General features: G+C 43.7%; 3 protein-coding genes across 3 annotated transcripts; 2 read left to right on the forward strand and 1 right to left on the reverse strand.

Annotated features, from left to right (window-relative positions):
• Nucleotides 1–467: 467 nt before the first annotated feature.
• Nucleotides 468–5,701, forward strand: EAE97_003077 (uncharacterized protein; the record flags this gene model as incomplete). Its single annotated transcript, XM_038873589.1, has 7 exons — nt 468–640; nt 712–1,558; nt 1,616–3,246; nt 3,306–3,662; nt 3,711–4,307; nt 4,363–5,155; nt 5,213–5,701. The coding sequence occupies 7 exons, from the start codon at nt 468–470 to the stop codon at nt 5,699–5,701; spliced, it is 4,887 nt and encodes a 1,628-aa protein (XP_038735452.1).
• Nucleotides 5,702–6,741: 1,040 nt separating this feature from the next.
• Nucleotides 6,742–7,608, forward strand: EAE97_003078 (uncharacterized protein; the record flags this gene model as incomplete). Its single annotated transcript, XM_038873590.1, has 4 exons — nt 6,742–6,885; nt 6,975–7,098; nt 7,172–7,323; nt 7,537–7,608. The coding sequence occupies 4 exons, from the start codon at nt 6,742–6,744 to the stop codon at nt 7,606–7,608; spliced, it is 492 nt and encodes a 163-aa protein (XP_038735453.1).
• Nucleotides 7,609–9,278: 1,670 nt separating this feature from the next.
• On the reverse strand, nt 9,279–12,692 carry EAE97_003079 (uncharacterized protein; the record flags this gene model as incomplete). Its single annotated transcript, XM_038873591.1, has 4 exons — nt 11,238–12,692; nt 10,570–11,147; nt 10,283–10,380; nt 9,279–10,208 (listed from the first exon to the last, which is right to left on the reverse strand). The coding sequence occupies exons 1-4, from the start codon at nt 12,413–12,415 to the stop codon at nt 9,279–9,281; spliced, it is 2,784 nt and encodes a 927-aa protein (XP_038735454.1). The 5' UTR covers nt 12,416–12,692.
• Between the last annotated feature and the right edge of the window lie 5 nt (nt 12,693–12,697).

Genomic DNA, 12,697 nt, shown 5'->3' on the forward strand with positions numbered 1-12,697 from the left:
ATTCCTGATCTCAAGGCATGCCCATGACGTATGTACTCGGCACGCTTCTGGTCATCCAGACAACCACTGTGTTGAAAAGGGAGAACGATGCGCTGCAGGGTACTGTGGGATGTAATCAGATGCTACACCAACTGGATATGGCAGGTTGCAATACCTCCCCTGGTCGCCCCTATCAATGGTAGAGCAAACAAGGAACATGAATACATGTCCCTGCAGATTGTTGATTCCTTACTGTTGGAATCAGGAGTTCCGTATCTAGTCCTTACGCAAGCTATGTTTCACTGCTCCATTGGGATGACTTATTCTATTTATTAGTTATTATATAACTGGTGTGCAAGTGACAACAACCTCGAAACACCATTCTGCAGAGCAGCGTAGAGCTTGATATCTCGAATCCGACACTCTTTGAATCATTGATTTATCTTGGATCTACAGTAATAAACTTGAACCAACTAGAATCAATAAGTATGCAGAATTATTCTCAAAAAAAGCTCAAAGAAGCCAGAGATTTCATTGACGATTTGCAACGTCAGAATGGCGGAATCAAAAAAGAGTATGAAGAAATTCTGGAGCGTGACTTTCCTGAAGTTTTGGAGACAATCAGGAACATGCGAAGAAAGCTCGGGGTCTCGACTCAAATGTTTGTCTTTTTCACGATCAATGATGATTTCGTTTTCCCTGAAGGCAATCGTGCTTTGCTAACTTTTGCAGTTTGACTGAACAGCTCTATCAAAAGTCTACTCGCTTTATCTACGAGATCATCCAAAATGCGGAAGACAACAGATACACAATCTCAAACAAGTTGCCCTTCTTGTCTTTCACTCTCCACTCGGACCGCCTCATTATAGACTCCAACGAAGATGGCTTTACCCCGAAGGACATCGAAGCTATATGTTCCATTGGCGAGAGTACTAAAGCATCCGTCCAAGGCTATATTGGAGAAAAGGGCATCGGCTTCAAATCTGTCTTCAACGTTGCTCATAAAGTCCATATCCAGTCCGGGCCTTATTCCTTTGCATTTGAATATTTCAAGGAGAATTCCAAGGAAGATTCCAAGGAGGATTCTAAAGATTGTGGACTTGGAATGGTTACACCGATGAATGAGACCCCACATGAGCTTCCCGATGATGTTCGAACAAGGATGGTCTTATATCTCCATGTGAATAAAGATCGAGAGGCATTATGTCAAGATTTGCTAAATTTGCCAGACACACTACTACTGTTTCTCAAAAAGCTACGGCAACTGACTGTCAAATTTGAACTTCTTGATAGGGATGTTCACAAAGTCCAATTCTCTCTGACGCGTCCAAAAAACAATGGTCTCTCTGAGAATATAGTTCAGACTAAAACCGCAATCACGGGTACAATCAACTCTGTCAAATATAAGAGCTTCTGGGTCAAGAAGCGCCACGTCATCAATCTCCCTGCTGATTCCGCTCGTGCCGAAATCCGTGAAGCTGAAGTCATTCTAGCCTTTCCTATTGATGAAGATCATGTACCAGTCATTGAAGAACAATATGCTTTTGCGTTCCTTCCCTTGAAAAAGACCGGGTACAAGGTAAGCCAAGCTCGAAGATGTACAATTGTTAATACTGAAGCTAACTTGAATGATAAGTTTCTCATACAATCAGATTTTATTACCAAAGCCAGCCGAGAAGATATTGTGGATTCTGTGTGGAATAGGCAATTACTCGAGGAAGTGGTCGCAACATTCAACAGTGCAATCAATGATCCCAATGGGTTTCTTGAGCACGACACACTTCGATACAGCTGGATCAGATATATTCCCACAACAGCTATTACAGATGAATTCTGGGGACTCCTGCAACCCAGCTTGTTTGGCAAACTTTGCACCAGTAAATTCTTCTTTTCTCTGGATGGATATCGCTGGGCACCTCATCGTTTGCGGGTTTTGCAGAACACCTTTCGAGACGAACATCGCAATCCTCTACTGGCAGATAGTATTGTAGGCACATCTGTGTACGTCTCGGAGTCTTACGATGCTTCTGATATTCCTATTTTGGAAAAGATGAAAGCAAAGCATCTAGATACCGGGGATTTTTTGCAAAGACTAGAGGAAGATCTTGTTCGAACTCATGATTCTCGAATGAAAACTACGCCTCTGAGCAGCCCTTGGCATACGAAAATGGCAAATCTTCTCATTACTATGGGTCAGGATGATAGCAATAAAATGAAGATACAAAAACTGAACATCATACCGCTTGACAGTGGGGTGTGGGCTCGTCCACTGAATGCGAGTATATTTTTCCCAACTTCGGGTGGTGTTGACATACCGAAGGCTCTACCTCTGAACTTGGTCGACGGAGAAGCACTTGGAAATCCGAGCAGGAAAAAGCTCTTTTCGCAACTTGGGATAGCTGAGTGTTCACCAGAACGCATATTTCCTCTCATTGAGCAACGATATAAACTCTCCAATCGGAAGACTGATTCTGTTTCCGATATCAAATTCCTTTTCTGGCATCATGAAAAGCTCCCAGCTAATTGTTCAATATTCATGTGGTTATGGAATGGGGAATGCGTTTTACCACGTAATATTAATGACGGCGACTGGATTTATTGTAGGGAATCCAATCATGCATACGCAACGATCAAAATTATTGGTGAATCTATACCAATCGAGATAAAAAATGGCAGCCATGTCAGATATCCAGAGAAGAGTTACTACAGCGCTCTCGAAGCTTGTGGCATTCGAAATGGGCACACTGGAATTGAGTGGCTTCGGTCTCTTGGGATTAAAGAGACGCCGCAACTACGGCGTAGAGAGAATTCTTCAGATCCAAAACTTTCGATAGAATTCAAGCACATTTTAAAAAATCTTCCGAAACATATGCTTGGCACGTTGCAAGCAGATTGGATGCAGTACAATGAGACGGAAAAATGGGATAATTTCTTCAAGCAAAGGAAGGTTCCCATCCTTGCCTCATCGGCGATGATGAGTTTAAAGGACACATATCTACCAGTATCAAAGCTCAAAGGTATCGTTACAAGTCTGGGACTAGAAGAAGGATTCGGCTTTTTGGAGGAGTTGGATGGTATCTCTGAAATTGAGGTTTTCAAATGGAGCTTTCTCAAGCGATTCGGAGTTGGGGTGGATGAAGATGTTTCATTTTGGCTGAGGTTACTAAAGCAAGCTAGACAGAAAGATTCAATCAACCCCAGCATTGTCTTCAGAATATACTCAAGGTTACAAACCTACATTGATGAGTCAGACATTATAAGAATCAAGTAAGTCACCTAATGCCCAGAACTATTCTGACATAATCCGATCAACTAATGCTTATTAGGGAAACCTTTGAAGAGAAAATGATCTTTGTTCCCAGATCCAATTCTACCACGGATGACTGGGAGTGGAATAATGATGATGAATGTGTATGGAGTGGCCCTGAGTGGTTTGAACACAAGCCTCGTCTTCAAGCCATCAAAGAATATCAGATACTACAAGCGCTGTTTGTAAATACTGTTGAGATTCCCGATGCCACGTTGAATGACTTCCTAGAATATCTGGATTGTATTAAACTTCTTGACCAGAACGAATCCGAGGGCAACTTCAACGAACAGAAGTACAAAATCATCTTGCTGTATGATAAGCTCAACGAATTAACGGAAGATGGTAGCAGCTTAGAAGAAGTGGAAACAGTAAGGTACGTATTTAACACAAGCTAGCAAATGGTCTTTTTCTGATTAAGCAGATCGTGTATCGAGGAAAGCAGCCTTCTTTACTACCCTCCAAACAAGTTATGGTATGCCCCATCATCGTGCGTCTGGGCCACAGAAGATATCCAGCTCCCAGAGAAGATTTCTATCGCCACCGAATACAAGAATCAACGGACATTCTTTAGAAATGTGTTGGGTGTTGCGAAGCCAAATCTAGAAATGCACATTATTGCGCTCCAGAAACGCGCTCTTGAGAACCCAGATAAGGAGGGCATTCTGCGCGAGCTAAGAAACATATGCGCACTCAATCCGACTGTGGCATTACGAGATAAACTTTCCAAATGCAAGTGTTTCCCAGTATATCGACCATCACAGGAGGTTGAATGGTTGGACAGCACTGATAGCTTTGCAATTGTTGATCGTAAAGAGCACGGTGATGTTTTTAGGAACAAGATCAATGTGCTTGACTTTTCATTAGAAGAAGTCCATTCTGTAAATCAATTTCTTGTTGAGCTCGGGCTTGAAGGAAGATTCACATCGAGGGCTGTGAAAGAGGACACAAAGATCGAAGATGGTCTGTTAAGCGATGCGCTGACAAACGATTTGAGAAGAAAAGCATATGCCATCTGTCGGTAAGAGATATCTTTTTGAGCTGTTTGAGATTCATTTGCTAATGTGGAGCTCAAGGTATGCCGCTCATTATGGGAGTAACAATTCTAGATCTGCCTATGATTTACTGCAGGCTCTTGAGGTCTTCACAAGCGAGAGCATCACTAAGGAGGTTTCTATCACCCAGAACAAGAAGATCATATCGGTAAAAGTGCATACAGCGTTCTTACATATTGTGCAAGATAACAACCAACTTAAACTTTACGTTCCTAAGGAGCAGCGACAGAGGGAAGTCTGCTTGTCGCGCCAGCTACCCATTGAATTGCTCAAGCACCTTGGAGTACATAACTTCCGCAAGGGAGCTGAGCTCGGCTCTGTCATCAGAGCTACTAGTTCTTTTGCTATAGATGCAATTCTTGATTCAGATGGAATCATTGATGTACCCGGAATCTTCCCCCCAGATGATTATAGCGAAAGCGAGCCACCAGCGTTTGACGCCTCTCAGGATATTTCCAGCCCAGCCATCACTACTGATGTAGAAAGCAGAGTAACATTGCTCGAGCCCCACTACCGTGACGAGCCTCCTACCGAGCGTCATTACGTTCGAGCCCAATTAATTGATAATTCCCTTCGGACGCTGACTACGCCCGGCACATATCCGCCTGAAATACCCCCTGAGCGACCCGACCTTTTCAAAGAACTTCTAGACGCAGTCATCAAGCAAGCACGTAGCGTGCACGGTATACCAGCGGTTGACGATGTCCTGATAGCTGCCCTCTCTACTAACGCTCGTTCCGACACTAGCCTAGCTGTTGGCTCAAATGTGGCTGGAGAAAGCTTGTTTAGAATTGGCGTAGCTGGAGAGTTGTTTGTACGTGTCTTCGGAAAGTGTTTATTGTGGCTTTTCAATTTTGCTAATCTCATCTAGATGTTTGAAATAATGAAGAGCCTTGGCCTGCCCCTTTTCGATCTGGGAAATTGGAGAAGCACGATTCGACATCGAGTGACTATCCACAATGAATACAAAGATATGCCTCGCTGGAGTGGCTCCGAAACATCAGATATCGTATATGAAGACCATGACAAAATGTTGACTTCATTACTTATCACAAACAACTACTTTAACACTGAGGAACTCGGAAGACTGAGGTTTGCAAGTTCTTCTACATATTATATCGAAGTCAAAACAACACCTGGGCCACTTGATAATGCATTCTATTGTAGCCAAGGCCAATTCGACAGGATGGAAAGTATGAAGCTACAATCCGATCAACTAGTGAACGAAGTTTACTTGGTTGCTAGGGTTTTCAATCTTGGAGCTTCAGGTATGGGTTACAAATTGTATGTGGATCCTGCTGGATTGCGGAGGAAAGGACAGCTTAAGTTTACGGCGGATAAATATATTGTGACATCGTAAGAAGACCACAATAAGGTTGATGGTCATAAGCGAATTCCATCTCACTCGAGGTGTTCCACAGCAGGTGCTATAGTCTAGTTCGTGCTCAAGCGTGATCGGATCTTTGAGGAGGCTAAAATTATCGTTCCACAAATACAATGTTGAAACCCCTCAAGCCATTGTATTTCAGTCTAATCATTGAGCTAATTTGTACTACTGGGTGTGTTTGCAATCAGTTTGATATTTGGAGTAGAAAAAAAAAGAATGATGATAAAGTTGATGTTAGTGACTTCTCTTGGTAGATCCCTTCCTGATTGGTGGAACGGTACAGCAGTCCTCGATAGACTTAGAGGATATGTATGTTGTACCTGTCGAAATTAGTTGAACCAATCAATCACTACCATCATTATTATCGTTTTATCTTTAGAAATATGGACTTTATCAGCAGAAACAAAGGCTCAAATGGAAGTAAAGACAGACCCCGAAACATTCCTGCTTCTACCACCAGCAAAACCTCTCTATAAAAATACTGGTTTTTATAGTCTTCTCTTAGAACATGAGGTTATCTTTACAAAGGGCTTTTTAAGGCTTTTCAGGATGTAGATCATTTTTGAACCTTAAAACTGGACCTAAAAATATGTCCTTATAGATAGGTGCTACAATATACCACTTACAGCTTTCGAGTACAACGACAATGTCGATTTTACGTATAGATGATTTGGATGCAAGATAACCAGTCGGGGAAAACGGGCATTTGAAGTGCGAATGCCTCAGCAACTTTCCATTTTACGTATATATGATTCGAAAGCATGACAACCCGTCGGGGAAAAGAGACATTCGAAGCGCGAATCTCTTCACAATTCCCCACTTCACAAATCTGTGGAACGCAGAGCTGAAAATGTGGTGATATATATACTCCACTCCCCTCTTTCCTTTTGTCATTTATCTATCGACGTTCAGACAAAAGACTTCTCATATATCTCCTGGCTCATTCTTGATTATTCTTATATATAGAGATCTATTTTGATAATTGAACATTCGCTCAATCAATCTACTTCATTATGTTACCTCAAGGGCAGCCAGAACCCAAAGTCGTAACGCGTACATATAAACCTTTTTCGGCGGAATTTTTTGGACGGGTTGAGGAGACTTCGGATGAGGAAAGAACTACGCATGAGGGGAATTGTCATTGTGGTGCCATTGCTGTTCGTACTTTCCTCCTTTCAACAATGTATCCCACATGGAACTGCGTAGAACTCGTGTGACGAAAAGCCCCTGACTAACGCCACGCCAGTTCACTGTAACACTCAAATGGCCATTCCCCCAATACACCGTCAATTCGTGTACTTGTTCGATCTGTACTCGTAACGGATATTTGTTGGTTTATCCCATGAGACAAGATGTTAAATTCTTAGGTGGTAAGATTGAGTTTCTCTCCTCCCCCATTCTTGCAACGGAGATCATCCTAGAATATATCTAACCAAGCACTAGATTCGGGGGAAAAGATGGGATCTTATAAATGGGGTCATAAGGTTGCAGATCATAGGTTCTGCAGAACTTGTGGAAGTAGTATTATGATTGATCTGCGTCGACCAGAGACGTTTGGGGAAACGGATCCTAGAAAGGATATGGTGGGCATCAATGTGAGTTCCTATTTTTCTTGTGTGACCTTTTGGATTCTGCATTAGAAAATATACAAGGAGCATAGAACGTGGATATTTGGAAGCCAGCGCTTCTGGAATCCTCAGTGTTGATTATCGAAAAATGCAATGGGTAGAGGGTCAACTCCCCAACTTCTATGAAGAAACAAAATATCACCCTGAATGTTTATCATGTCATGAAATAACACCGAACAGGTACGAAACTTCAAAAACATCGATCTTGATGCAATGAGTTATACTTACTTCGATGGGAAGAATCTCATCTAATCTGACAATTCTCCTTATTCTTAAGCGCAAGCTGAACTCGTATTGTAGAATTGCGTTTGAAGGGGTTCTAAAGATCATCTCGAGGTGAGATGTTTAGGGTCTTAGAGCTCTTCAATAAAAGGCATTGTATTCATTGCCAGGTCGGGCTTATAAAATGTTGTTAAATTCATGGACTAGCATTTGCAAATTAGATGCAAGGAGGAAGGATGCATCCGTAAGGTGTAGCACCTGCATGTTGGTTTCTTAGACATCATGTAAATAATTCACAAAGAGGCGTGGAGGAAAGAATTACCGCTTCAGTATTTCACTCTGTGCCTCAATCATACGTCAATATGTTTAGATCATGTTTGTCATGCATCGAATCGAAAAGCATGCCGAGTGTATCGGCAAATGTTCTGTGCTCTGGATTATCATCTGTCTGCGTGGTACTCTCACTATAAGTAATTTCGAGTTCTCCATGCTTTCTTTTTACTCAAATAGTGTCCATATAATCCGAGTCTTGTTCTATAGCATTGACTGAAGCTCCATTCTCAACCAACATCTTTTCTTGATTCCCATTTTCAATTACTGCAATCCTCACTACCAACCCATCCAATTCCTTACCCAGATCTCCAAAAGTACATGACATCAACCAACAATGTCTCAATCCCCTTCCGTCAACGTTCTAATCATCGGCGGTAGTCCCGCCGGCCTATCCTGTTCTTCTCCCTCTGAAATTCGACTGTACTTCCTTGCTTATACATTCCCCGGGTCTCTTATACACCTATGCTTCCGATACATACATGGAGACAGCGCTTTAGAATTTGTTCATCTGCTACCATTTCTGTGTGTTGCTATTCCACCATTTCACCAACCCCCACCCCCCAAATCAAACAACGAAAGAATCAGAAAGACAACAAATAACACTCCTCACCCAGTAGACTAAAATTACAAACAACATCCAGACTAAAAAGAAATCACAACTCACAGCTCTAGCAATACTAGAACTAAAAGCCAGAATCAAAAACCAAACTAGGAAACTCAACAATATCGATATATTTACTTATTCTCGGTAAAGAGCTGACTAGGTATCTAGGTATCTAGGTATCTATCTAGGTTCTAGTATGTATGTATCTATCCCGGTCTCGCAGACTCTTCTCTTTATATAGGTAGTTAGGTAGGTAGGTAGAGATATAGGACGGAAGGGATGTGGGAAGGAAAGTGTATAGAAAGGTAGTAGATACATAGGACGGAAGGGAGGGATATAGAATGGAAGGTGTATAGAATGGAAGGTGTATAGAATGGAAAGTGTATAGGACGGAAAGTGTATAGGAAGGAAAGTGTGTAGAATAGAAGGTATATAGGTAGCCACTCCAGGAAAAGAAAACAAAAGAAAAGAAAAGAATCCAGAGTAGTCAAAACTAAAAACTAGAAAGATCGCAAGATTGAACAACGCAAAATCAAACAAACCACAAACCACAAACATCAAATTACAATTACAAAAAACTACAACCAGTCAAATACCTAGGCAACAAACACGTCCTTTTCTCCCTTTTCTGCCTTTCCTTCCTTCCTTCCTTTCCCTGCTCTTCAGCCCAAACCCCAAACCCCAACCCAATTCCCAAAACATAGGAAATTTCAAAATATCCAACCTCCTTCCCTGAAAGAGAAGTAGTAAAAAAAAAAGAAATCTATCGACCAAACTTAATAGGAAAAACTCCGCGCGTATGGTCAATACCCGGTATCCCGGTGACTTTCCCGGGTACAGCACTACTGCTACTGCTAGAACTCTTCATCTCCTTCAACTCCTTCACTTCCTTCACCCCACTAGAAATTTCCTTCGCCTCGATAATTTTTGCCTCGTCAACTTTAATCCCCCGTTCCTGTTCTTGTTCCTTCCCTTTCCCTTTCCCCTCTTTCTCAAACGCCAAGTAATCTATTGATTCCCCCGAACTATTAATTTTCGTGCCTTCGATCCCGCGGATTTTCGTCTCTTTTCCCTCCACCCCCTTAACATTCTGCACCACCACCACCTCCCCCTCCCCCCTCGCTATTTCCACCCCCTCAAAAACCAAATAATCCCACAACTCATTACTAAACCTCCCTTTCAAATCCCCCAATCCCCACCCCTGCTCCTCCCCAATCTCCCCCAGTACCCTCCTAAACTCCTCAACTTCCTCCTTATACCCCACCTCTCTCAAATACTCCCTCGCGCCCCTCCCTCTAATACTCACCCCCTCCCACTCCTTCGCCCAATGAGGCCTCACATTCAAGAGCTCCTCCTCCCCCCCAACACTCATCCTGCCCCTGTACCCCGCCCACAAATCCACCACCTCCTGACAAAAGGGCAGCCACTCCTCATCTCGCACCGCATCCGGCACGCTCAGAATCTCAATACTCGCCGTGCCCCAGCGATTTCCCCTCTGTGGCGCCATGATCAAATTCGAATCCCCCATAATCCTCAACTCGAGTGTGAGCCGCATCGGCGTTTCCGAATCGCGATAGCAGAGATTGATGATGTCCCACCAGGCGCGGCGGACGATGGTGTAGTCGGGGGTGCCGTTGGGGAGACAGGGAATGGGGATTTGGAATTCGAGGTCGCGGACGCGCATGTTCTGGATCTGGGAAAAGAGGATGGATGTCAGTTTTGACTTTGGAATGAGGAAAGAAGGAGGGAAGAAGGGAGATAACTTACGCCGCGACGGAAATGGAGACCGTTAGGAAGTGCGGTTTTGTATTCGACTGTTTTCTTTTGTTCGAATTCGTTGAATTCGAAGGGGGGGAGTGCGACCACTATTGATGCGTGTTAGAATATGCTTTTTCTCTCTCTTCTTTTTTCTCAAGAGATTCATCTCCTTTCTCTCCTTTCTTTTTTTTTTAGCTCTCAACTCCCCCTTTCTCTCCTAACCCTCAACCCCTCTCTTCTCACCAACCCTTAAAGACCAAACCCCCCCAAAGCAAAATAAAAAACTAAAAACTCACTCCCAAAAGTACTCAAAATACAAGCCTGCCACCTCCCAGGCAACAAACCAAAAACCTCACTCCTCGTCAACACACTCCCCACCCAGCCCTGAACCCACTGCACAAAAGTATCAAACGGGCTCGGATACTCGACTGCGCCCGCGGGATCCAGCGTCTCATTCCACGTATTGACCCACGCCTGCTGACTGCGCGTAAACCAAAACCACTCGCTGTAATAGTCGTGATTGGCTTTCTCTTCAAACTCGCGCAACGCGTCGACGTATTGGGCGGGCGTCCAGGATTTGCGCAGCGCGATGGGGATATCGGTGGGGGAGAGCGGGGGAATGGCAAGTGCGATGTCGGGTTTGGTCGGTCGCAAAACGGCGTAGCTCATAGGGGAGAGGAGGAGCGTGATGTGGGTGACGATGCCGAGGAGTCCGAAACATCCGGCTGCCGCGCGGAGGTGAGAGGGTTTGGTGATGGTGCGCTGAATTCCGTTTGCGTCGATGTATTCGATGGCTCGAACGTAGTCGGATACGGTTTGATGACGACGACCTGCGCCGTGACAAATGGGGCCGTTGACGCCACCTGCTGTGACTCTGTTTGTGTTAGTACATATTGACTTTCGCGAGTATAGCTGCAGGCAAGAATGTGCATAGAGATGGAAAAAAAAAGACAGTCAAGCATACTCAACAAGAATCACATCCACCGGCAACGCCCATTTCCCATGACCCACCGCCCACCTCCTAAACTGTTCATTCGTCACCGCTGCTCCAACTCTACAAAACATCTTTCCCTCTTCGTCCCGCGTCAAACTCAACCCCTCAATTTTCGGCGCCAACTCAATCGTCTTCAATTCATTGACATCTACCACTCCATCTCCATTCAAATCCACATCTCCTTTCTCCTCCGTAATACTCATAACATCTGGGATTTTCTCCACACTCTCCAAGTTCAACATACTGACCAGAATCTGTTTATCCTGTGAGAAAGTATTACTCCACGAATGTCTATACCCACTACATCTAACTCTATAGCCCTCAACCTTCGCCCACTTGACCAGATTCGACAGACCCAGAACCGTCGTAGGAACAAAAGTATAAAGCGGAGTATTCTTCACACTATTCCCCCAATTATGAAACGGAGCATTTTTATGGACTTCCATAATCCGCGTTCCCCTCTCATCTTCCCAGATCCGTGGCGATTGTCCACTTCCCAGCATCGAAGCATCCAACTTCGACGTTAAAGAAGCCACATCACTACTCTTAAGTAATGCACCCAATTGACCACCATGCTTCCCCCAAAACTCTCCCACATGATCCTCGACCTTCTGAATCATCTCAATATGTCCCCCCACCTCCTCCACAATCTCCCTCTCAATCTCCTCTTTCGCTTCCTGAATCTTCTTCATCACTTTACTCTGCACCAATCTCAGTTTCTTCTCATGCGCCTTCTCCCTCACCGTCTCCTTAACCATCTCCTTAAAATGATGTTTCACCGCCGGCGACGGCGGAATATAAAATTCCCCTTTGACTTTCCCCATCCCCATTATCTCCTCCTCCTTCACATCCTTTTCATCATCCATAAACGCTCGAATCTGCGCTTGCAAACTCGGTTCTAGTTCCTCAAATGCATGTTTAAATGTATGCGTATCCTCCAACACTCTCAGTAAACCTCGCAAATGTGTTTTGGGTTCCACATTCCGATTTCTAATGTCCCAGAGTTGTTTTCGAAACAAGTTGAGTTTGGTGTGGGGGAAATCATCAGCGAGTTTTCCAATGTGGTCGATAATTTCTTGGAGTATATATTCTGTGCTGAGATTCTCTAGAGGAGGGACGGGGAGACTTTCAAAATAATGAGAGACCATTGTAACTCGTTATACTGAGAGTGAGTGTGACCTCGATCTTCTATATACTATTTACTTAGTATGATATGCAGGGGGCAGATGCGAGATATGCGAGATGGGCAATTGTGAATAGCCGGTGGGGTAGTTGTTGGATTGCAGATTTAAGCGCCAAGTATACTCGTATATGAAGAAAAGTTTCTCAATGTAGAACAAGAAAAAAGTTTGGTTCCACAAGAATGAAGAAATCAATGAAGGAAAACAATCTCGGAAACAGAAACATGGGGAATATCAATTCGTATAAAT

Source organism: Botrytis byssoidea, assembly GCF_014898295.1.
Source record: "Botrytis byssoidea strain MUCL 94 chromosome Unknown BBYS_005, whole genome shotgun sequence".
Classification (NCBI taxonomy): Eukaryota; Fungi; Ascomycota; class Leotiomycetes; order Helotiales; family Sclerotiniaceae; genus Botrytis; species Botrytis byssoidea.